This window comes from Thunnus maccoyii, chromosome 9 (genome assembly GCF_910596095.1).
Source record: "Thunnus maccoyii chromosome 9, fThuMac1.1, whole genome shotgun sequence".
NCBI classification, from domain to species: Eukaryota; Metazoa; Chordata; class Actinopteri; order Scombriformes; family Scombridae; genus Thunnus; species Thunnus maccoyii.
Genome location: NC_056541.1, coordinates 3,188,159 through 3,198,512, shown reverse-complemented (window position 1 = coordinate 3,198,512; position 10,354 = coordinate 3,188,159). Strand labels below are relative to the sequence as shown.

Genomic DNA, 10,354 nt, shown 5'->3' with positions numbered 1-10,354 from the left:
TATCATCCTGGTTTCCTATAAAAGGCAACTCTTTTGCATTTACTATCAAAAAGTCAAACTCACAGAGGCACAAACATGATCAAAAATATCCTTTTTTCCCTTTTTTTCCATTTTTGAATGAAAATATTTGTCTGTAGGTGTGTCTGGTTAGTTTAGAAACCACATCCTGTTACAAATATGATGGTGATAAAAATAAAACCCATTATATTACACTCAAAATGGCCATTTGGAGAATCCAAAAGGACAGTCATTAATAATATTAAGGGGCATCAAAGCTGCTCTGGTGTCAATCTAAAGGTACAAATTAGTCTGAAGCTGCAAGTAATGACAATTTGTATTATTAATTAATCTGCCAATCATTTTTTCCATTAACAAATTAAGCATTTAGTCTAAAACAATATGAGAAAAATGCCCATCACAATTTCCTAGAACATGATGTGGCATCTTCAAATGTCTTGTTCTGCTTGAGTCCTAAACCCAAAGATATTCAGTTTACAATGATGCATACAAAAGAAATCTGCACGTTTGAGAAGCTGAAACCAGTGACTGTAGTAAACCATCAAACTTCACCCACCAGTTCTCCACTGTTCTCATCATACACTTATCCATTAACAGCCAATATATCAACAGAAAATGAAACTATTTTGATAATCTAGTAGTCATTTTAGTCATTTTTTGAGCAAAATGCCAAACCTTTGCTGGTTTCAGCCTCTTACATGTGAGGATTTGATGGTTGTCTTTGTCTTACATTATAGTAAGTATATTTGGGTTTTGGACAGTTTGATGGACAGAAAAGACTTTTGAAGACGTCACCTGAAATTTTATAGGCAAAAAAATTAATCAACTAACTGAAAAAATAATCAGCAGATAAATCGCTAATTAAAATAAAAGTTGGTTTCAGTCCTAAATAAATCAGTAATACAGATGTTTCTAAAAACCCGGAGCTGAGTGTGTGTCATTGGCTGCAGTGTTACCTGGAAGTCGTTCATCAGGCCGTACTGACAGCCTCCCTCCTTGCAGATGGAGAAGTCGTATCCCAGTGTGCAGGCGGCGTCGGTGCAGTTCACCGTGTCGCTCACCGTGTCATTGTGGTCGCCGGTGGCGTCTCTCACAAGGCAGGAGCCTGAAGGTGGAGAAAACCAACGCACACTATGACATTACTGTGACAAACCTTTGTGAACAGGGCTTACTCCACTCTTACTCCCCTCGCTTCTACTCTTCTCGTTTCTTTGGTTATATTTAGTTTGTTTACACATTTTCCACTGTCCTGAAATGCAGACGCCACAGATGTTGCACTTGATTCGTAATTTATTTTATGTTTTACACCTCTGTTTGCATTTCACAGTCCTGCCAGTGGTTTCACACTGTTCCAGTGATTTACAGGTGGCTGGAAATACATCAAGAACCGCAGCTAGTAAACATGGATGTAAACAATGAAGGATTTAAAACACTGAAAAAATCGGCTTTGCAAATGTTTTGTGATTTTTGTCAGATCTCAGTGATACACACAATGAGTTTTGGTGAGTAACACTCAACTGAAAGAAGATTAGAAGCAGAATATTAACCTGCAGAGATGGCGATAACCACGTAGGTGATTCCTGTGATGAGAATGGCCAGCAGGGTTCCTTTAGGGATTGCTGACTGAGGGTCCTAAAGGTGGAGACATGAGGAGATTCAGTTTTATTGTCCACTCAGTTAAGGATTTAAATTTTACCTTCAGCCTCACAAAATTATTGACTCAATACCAAGCTGAAAAATATAGTTTAATTGGCCTGTAACTACGTATCAACAGTGATGTCACAGTGTACTGAACACTTCTACATCACTTACAAGTTAAACTAAAACAAGACTTTCTGCAGGTGAAGATTTTTTCTCTTTGTCAACTACTAGTCACATAAGTGTACCAGATACTATAAATTGCACTTTATGTAAAATACCAAACATAAGAGAATATTTAAACCTACAGCGAGATCTCCAGAGATGTTGGCGCCAGCCAGGATCCCAGTGGCTGCTGGGAAGAAGATGGCAAACACAGAGAAGAACGTCTCTTCCTCTCTGAAGTCTGGACCCAGGTTCTCGAGAAAGATGGCCGCTGTTGAAATTAGCAAACCAAAACAGACGAAAATGTAGGCTGGACTGGATTACACTTTTTGCAGTGGCAAGATCAGGTAGAGTACATCGTAGACTGATTAGGTCATAGAATAGACCAACATTTTGGAAAAAACCCAGACAATTAGTGTTTGGCGGGGAAAATGAAGATGCAGACTGACTGTGGTAGCCGAAGAATCCTTTGGGCTCCTTGCTTTCTGTTGGCATGAAGCTTCCTATGAAGTAGTTGGCGATGGCTCCCAGCAGAATAACCAGGAGGACAATCTGAGCCTGGGGGGTCAAGGAGAGAGAGGATCAAGGACTTTATTTTTTTATTTTTATTTATTTGTTTATTTATAAGGGCACATTAATAAACATTGCTGTAAATGCGCCAGAGTTAGCCAAGAGGCTATTTTTCATCTGTAGTCCCTGGACAGATGTTACAGAGTCACCCTAAAGACAGAATATGAAAATGAGATTGAAATTACAAAGTTACTGAGGTCATTTATAAGCATGCAGGAACAATTAATAAAATGAAGAAAGAAGAACATATATAATATTAATAAAAAACATCATTCAGGACATCCTTAAAACATGCAACACAGAGACTCATGGTACAAGATATGCAAGACAATAAATACATGAAGATATTTATGTTAATAGAAAAGTAGATTGAATAAGACCACATTGAGGTGCATTGTTAGACACTAACTAGAACATGCAAAGCAGAAGCACAGATACAAAAAACATGCACAGTATGTAAAATACATTAATTAGTCTGACACAATAAAAGCAAAACCACAATAAGACATGCATGCAGGTACATGAAGGCAGACTGGCAGCAGCAAGATAGCAAGATGCTACATGTTATGTTATGTTATGTTATGTTATATTTAACATGCTTATATTAACCATCCTGGCTCTTATCTGATTGGTTTACAGCAAGAAAAAGAAAACAGTAGCGAAAAATGTCACTTTTATTTCAAATGAAATTTATTCATTAATCAGTTTTCAATTCATACCAGCTTAGAAAATGTCCTGGATGTGGTTGTTCCTGGAAAAATGTGGGGAGTGGTGTCCATGTATTTTTTGTGAATCAAATAGAAATTAGCTGTTGGTATTTAGTTTAGTTTAGTTTAGTTTATTTGGCAATATGTGAAGAGACATAATGTGATTGTGGTCCTTGATGTATTCCTGGCATTCCTCCAACAACTAGTCCAAATTAAACATCACAATATGTCAAAGTATGATCATGGTCATGGTGTTGACTCGCAGTTGGAGATAGGTAGTGAACTCTTGTGTTAAAGTCCAATGTTTTGTTGACCCATCTATCCACTCTGACCTCCTTCCTACATGGACTTTGTCGCTCTATAATAATGTCACCTGATTTCTTCCTTTGGTCCTAATAACTACGGCCACTAGATGGCACTGTCACTTGAATGTAAACATATGTAGTTTTTGGGGCAATTCCTGAAATAACTGATTGTGCCATTTTTCTTTGGGAGGACAGTCTTCATTCCTCATTGAAATTCATGACTATCTGATTGTCTCCGACCAGGCAGTTCTCTCAGGTTTCAATAAGTTAAGTGAACAAGCTGCATTAGGATAAATTGGACAGATTTCTCTGTGGAAATTGGCACAGTACAGCACAGCACAGAGTAGGGTGTTGGTACAGTATCAAAGATATCACAAGCAGCCCATTATTGTTTGGTGAACTGACCCAAAGGCTCTAGACAATGTGACCGCTGACACCAATTACAAATAGGGTCTTAAAAAGTATCTTTCTGTGGTGTCTGTTGGTAGATTCACAAATTTACAGATAGTTAATTTATCATTGTTAACAAAAACTGAAACTAAATCAGATTTGGCAATTCATTTCTCATATAGTATGAAGATTGTTCTATAATTACAGCATCTTTCAAATTCTTCTGATTGAAAGTTTTCATTTTTACAGAAATTAGATAATTAAAGCATGCATTGCTGTCTGACACGGTGTCTTTTTTGATACCATCACTACATGGCGCCAAAGTCAGACATTTCAGTAGCACTGAAGTAATCCCACAGCAACACTGTTTAAACATAATTCCAACAGCTGTACTGTCAATGTTGTGTCAGTGTTTGAGGTGTCAGTAGAGGATTTTTAGTGTGGACTATCAAGACCTACCTTGGCCTCCCACTCCATCCCAGCTACAGAGATTCCCAGCAGCAGGATGACGGTCAGAGTCCCGACGATTCGAATGTCATTGAGCTCATCGGTCATCAGGGCGTCAACATCCTGGAACCACCAACCACATCAGGACATGGATCAGAATCAGTGCTCGACAGAAACACACACACACAGATGTTTTGAATAAATCTTTCTCACATTAAGCAACTCGACGACCGTCTCGGCGAAGCCCACGACATACATGGCCACAGCCACAGCATTGGCAAAGGCGAAGATGAGACCGATCGAGCCTCCGAACTCTGGCCCCAGACTCCTGGAGATCAGGTAATACGCCCCTCCTGGGCAGCAGGAACAAACGGTGTCAATCAGTTTCATCATACGGCACTAATAAGCTTGGTTTCTAACACAGGGGCTTTATTTTGAAGTGTGCTGATCAAGTAATCACTTTCTTCAGGCTGGTGATGACCCTGGTTAGATTATAATCAGACCCTGCTGTTTGAGCTGAAAATCTGAACTTGGTGTGACGGTTTGGATTTTAAAAGTCTTCTAGAGTAAACTATTGGACAGTAATTATATAAACCATTGCAAGAATTCAGACTTGCATTGGCAGACTTTATTGGCGCTTCAGTGATTGTTAAGGATCCCCATTAGCTTCCTCAAAGTGGTCATTAGTCTTCCTGGGGTCCACACAACAACAGCAACAATAAAACAAAATCGCATTGATCAACATTAAAACAAAAACAAAATTGTCCAGATAGAAAGAAAGGTAATAATGATCATCAAGAAGGTTCCAAGACCGCAATAACTAAAAGTAACGTCTATTTAAGAGTAGTCAGACTTTGTTCTCCACCATTGGAAGATTCAATGAAAGCCTGACTTTGTTTAATAGTTAAAATCAATAACGGACATTGCTGCTTTTGAATCTTTAATAACATGGACTAATAATTATGAAGGGAGGTTTTATGAAGTTTGGTCTCAGTTTTGAATGTATATAAAGAAAGAAACATAACAGGAAGTAAATATTTCTAGCATTTTTTCAATGAATCTGTCTTACTTTTCTATGTACCCAGATTTGTTTTGTTTTGTTTATTCTGTCACTGTAATATGTTGTCTTGTATTGCTTATCTTTTATTAACTTTACTGTAAAAGTTAATAAAATACTTTATGTACAAAAGAAAATCTTCTAGTGTGTTGTTCTAATCCTCCATATTTTGGGAAAACTGGGTCATAAACAAAAGAAACTCTTCTCACCAAGCAGATAACACTTTCAAAAGCCTGTATACAGCCTGAGCATCTGTTGTCTCACCTCCTCGAACGAAGCCGTTGGTTGCAATGGCAGAGGTAGACAGACCGGTGATGGTGGTGACCAGAGTGGCCATGAGAATGATCGCAATCGTCAGTCCTGTTACACAAACACACACACAAACAAAATCAATGAAGTTACAGTGGAGAAGACTTTCATTCAAAACATGAACTCGGTCGCAGCAGAATGATCACACTAGTCAACCATGTTAAACAGATCTGACCCAAAAATATTTCAAGCAGCCATAAATCTAATCCAGAATGCAGTAACATCATTTTGAGTTAGCTCGCAAGCTAATCTTGACATAACTGTTCTCCACTGTTGATCATAGCACAACTACTGTGCCTGTTAATTGGAAGCATTAAGATGGTTAACTCAACTTGTCTTCAGGCTAACCACCTGGCTAAGGCAAAAAAATTATCATAAACTGTCATTTATCTAATCTTATAGCAATCATTTTATGTTTTTGAACAGCTGAGTTTAATTTAGTTAATGAGTTAATGCTAGGTTTACAACTTAAAGGAGTGTGATGTGTTGCATTTTTTTTATTGTCAACAAATTTCATGGAAAGATCAAAACCAACAATGTGTTATTTTATCTCTCAATATATTCTGACTTCCTTAATGTGGTTCATACTGAAGACATAAATCTTTAAAAACAGCTCACAAATGTATAATTCATTTTTATTTTAAAGAGCTCAGTAATTTCCTGAAACAGCTAGCCAATGTACTTTTTAGCAAATGTTACTCCAACAGGAGGAAAAAGTGCACTTGTTGGGGACTATTTTCAGAGGCGGATAAATCCACATTTGGTGCTCTAATAAGTATTTCTGGCAGCAGACTGGTGTGTGTGAGAGAGTCAAAATAAACTACAGAGTGTGTGTTTCATAGTAATGAAGGAACATGTCACCCAGTTCAGCGGTGTGACTCATTGGCGTGTTTTTTTTATAGTTTTTGGATGACAACGGAGCTCTAAGGCACAGAGCAATAAGATATATCAGGCAAATTCTTGTTAGTGGATCTATTAATTGTTGGTTTTGGTCTTTATGTGGGATTTGTTGACAAGAAGATAAATACTGAATAGACCAGACTTATCCTTTAAGTAGTTGGCACATCCTACATATTGTACATCTTGAGGAAGGCTTTATACTTATCAGGTGATCTGGAGTAGAGGAGGTCCCCTGAGTCCTCTAATGGAGACCGAGTGTACACAAAATCAGATTTATAAGATCCATCTGTTTATTTGTACATACCAATGCCAGCCTGTCCAACAATCCAAGACATTCTGATGAACAGCATCACACCCCAGATATTAAGCATACAGCGGACCTGCAACACACACACAAACACATGGTTAACCTTGTGGGGACCCGCTTCTTGTCCCCAGATGTGACTATGAGTCTTAAGTCCCCGTAATGTCATTAAAACATGTACACACAGTTCGGCTCCAGATTCATTCTCGATATAAAACCAGAGTGGAAAAGCAGTCCTCTCCCCTGATTCTTCACATTTATTTGATAAACTGAAGTTATTTAGTTGTCATGAGATTATTTTATTCAAGTCATCATAACCAGAGGCTGTGAAGTGTGAAATTGAATAAATGATTTAAAGTTTAATATCACAGGGAGAAGGTGGTCACACTAACCAGGACTCCTTTGACCCAACCAAACTTGACAGTTCCTCGTTTCGCCTCCTTCGCTGCCAGCGCCGCCGCCTCCTCAGCTGCTGAGGGCTCCTCTCCATTGGCCAGACCATCCTCAAACGGCTCCTGACAACCAATCACAGCCAAGATAGAAATGAGAGATAGTGTACCAGAGCTGAGACAGTGAGTCAACTCATTGATAAATTGATAAACAAAAAAATCAGTCTCGGTTTAATCACTGAACATTTCATAATTAATTAATTAGTTGAATTTAAAAATGGGAGCTCTGATTGGCCAGCCATCATTTTCAGGCATAGATATACACACGTAGTTGCTACACTGGACACTGCTAGTCATGGTATTGATACGTGAACATGGACGCCACATTGGTCTGGTCTACTCGTCACAAAATAGGAGACGTTTATGTGTAACACAGAAAACTTTGTTGATCAAAAATGATGTTTTTTATACAAAAATACTTGTGTTTAATGCAAAGTAACATTACGCTAATATTACTTAAATAAAATAAAGTTGAGCCTATGTTTTGTAATTATGTTAGAAGTATATTCTGTTTTCTCATTGTGTTGTAAAATGGCAATTATGATGATTTTAATGTCACTGCATGTCAAGATGCTTCTCTTTGAAACTATAGATGGGTGACAAATTAAAGGAAAAACCTGAATAAATGAGTAGAAAATCAAGCCAACTCAACACCAATGCAAGATTTTGGAGCGACATGTTAGACAAAACTCTTCACCGACATCATCAAAACACCAAAAGAGGAAATATCTTTTGGAAGAATGTTTGGAAACTTGGAGAATCTGCTGTTCTGGAGGCTCGTGGTGGAATAACACCATACTAACATGCTATATTTTAGGTTTTAATTCAGTTTGTCACCAGTCTGTATCTCATATCTTAAGATTACTGTAAAATTTGAACCAACAGTCTGCACTTTACGTGTTGCTTCACCGTAATCAGAGGAGACAGCTGCAACTTCCCGCTGTCACGATACTGTCAATGCTCCCTGTTAATGTACAATATAGCCACCTGATTGTACCCGAGGAGTGGGAGCACGGCTGTGGGGGCCTGCAGGGTCATGACAGACAGCATTGTATGTGTGTGTGTGTGTGTGCGTGTGTGTGTGTGTGTGTTTGGGTCATGCCTCCAGTGATGTCATTGAGCCCACTCACAGTCTCTCAGGTGGGAGTGAAGGGAATGTTTTCTGTCTTAAGACGTCTGTTTATTCAATTTTTATGGTAATTTTATTCATTGTTTGTGTTTCGGGTTGTTTTATGGTCATGTAGAGTTTTATATACTTGTCTTTATAAAAACAAACATTAAAAAGATTCAATAAATTAATAAATCCATTCAAGAAGGAAATTAAACACTGAACTCAAGCAGACAGGAAATAGTTACTATGGTTTTTCCTGCTATGTTTTTTTATTTTGTGTAATCATTTATTTTATTAATATTTTAAAATGTTTTTATTTCCTTTATCCTCTTATTGTTCTTTCATTTCTCATTGTCTTTTATCTGTTTTTAATGTTTTTTAATCTAATTTATTGGTTTTCATCATTTTTATTACTTGTGTGTTTTAATCTCAAATTGTTTACATTTGTTCTGTTTTATTATCAGTTTCTCAGATCTCTGTAATAAACTAAGAAATGCATTAATCTGAAGGAAAGGTGCTATATTACTAAAGTTTGATTTATTGATTGATTGATGAATGTTGTATGTTGGATTGATGATGATGGATTTAGGGGATAAAATCATCTCTTTTCTCTCAGATAATAATAATAATAAAACGTACTTTAACTTTAACGTCTCCAGAATATAAAGATTTATCGTGTGTTTGTGCTGTATAGTAGGGGGCTGTGTAAACCTGTCGTTATTACACATATAGATCAATAATATTCATCAAACTGTGCTTGTTCATTGCACTTTATCACTAATGGATTACCTCTCTTGAGTTTTTAATAATGACATTCTAAATCTTCCTATAATATCCAACATTATTATTACCATTAGAATATGTTGCTTTTTACGATAAATGATTCTTAGTCAGAGTGATGGATGTGACACTGATATTAAAACTTTTACTTTATCGAGTTCATCATGCAGCTCCGACAGCGACGGTCTGGTCAGTTTCTCCCCGAAGGACGCAGCAGTCTGCCGGTAGAACTCGATGTTCGGCACAGCGTCTATGGTGTTGTGTCCGAAGGTCCTCATGTAGTAGGTGTTGGAGTGGGAGTCGGAGATGTGGGTATGCCCAGTGCCCGTTGAATGGAGGCTGACCGAGTCGCTCTTGGTCGTGTCCGGCTCGTGGGAGACATCCGGTGGGAGCCCGATGTCCATCGCGCTGCCCAGCGCGCCCGAATCCAGGAACCCCACCACCCTGAACCGGCCTTTGGAGTCATCAGGCGGCTTGGATCCATCGGTGGAAGCCGGGACAGGTGCAGGTGCTGCGGATGATGCCTCTGTCACCACATCCACCTGGAAGCGGCTTTCAGCGGAGCCGCCGGTCTTCAAGGACGGTTTCTGTCCCGACATGTCCGCCCGGATAGAGGATAAAACTGAAGCACCGACAGACTAAGTGCTACCGTGAAATAACCACCTGCTCCAAAACCGCGGGGAGGTCCAGGCAGCAGCGCCGCAGCATTTAGTACCGACTACCGAACAGTCAGAGAGGACACACAGAACCACAGAGCGGAATCAGTCATAAAACTGGAGTCCAAATTAAACGATTTGAGGTGAAAGTTACATACAAACAGTCATTTACTCCTCTGCTGACCACGGGGGAACTCTGGGTACATGCGCCAGGACGCACGGCAAAGATCTGTGCCGCGCGTAAAGGACACCAACTCTCTCTCTCTCTCTCTCTCTCTCTCTCTCTCTCTCTCTCTCTCTCTCTCTCTCTCTCTCTCTCTCTCTCTCTCTCTCTCTCTCTCTCTCTCTCTCTCTCTCTCTCTCTCTCTCTCTCTCTGTACATCCATCCACGAGTTGGCGAGCGTGGCGCACCCGCACTTGGTAACTCAAACGGGTTATTGTCATCGCCCTCTCTCTCTTTCTCCCCCTCTATCTGGACTCTCGAGACATCCCAGCATGTCGGGAACACGGAGAGGATGAAGAAGAAGAAGGAGAGAGGATGGATCGAT

At 39.1% G+C, this 10,354-nt stretch overlaps 1 protein-coding gene across 1 annotated transcript in view; it reads right to left on the bottom strand.

The window, feature by feature from the left end:
• LOC121903372 (solute carrier family 12 member 2-like) overlaps positions 1-10,027 on the bottom strand; it is a 24,018-nt gene extending 13,991 nt beyond the window's left edge. The window contains exons 1-10 of the mRNA XM_042420319.1: positions 9,300-10,027; positions 7,203-7,325; positions 6,811-6,886; positions 5,562-5,657; positions 4,454-4,593; positions 4,253-4,363; positions 2,271-2,379; positions 1,965-2,092; positions 1,566-1,650; positions 975-1,123 (exon numbers count right to left, since the gene is read on the bottom strand). Of these exons, the coding sequence (XP_042276253.1) occupies positions 975-1,123; positions 1,566-1,650; positions 1,965-2,092; positions 2,271-2,379; positions 4,253-4,363; positions 4,454-4,593; positions 5,562-5,657; positions 6,811-6,886; positions 7,203-7,325; positions 9,300-9,749 (1,467 nt within the window). The 5' untranslated portion in view covers positions 9,750-10,027. The remainder of the gene's footprint in view (positions 1-974; positions 1,124-1,565; positions 1,651-1,964; positions 2,093-2,270; positions 2,380-4,252; positions 4,364-4,453; positions 4,594-5,561; positions 5,658-6,810; positions 6,887-7,202; positions 7,326-9,299) is intronic.
• Between the last annotated feature and the right edge of the window lie 327 nt (positions 10,028-10,354).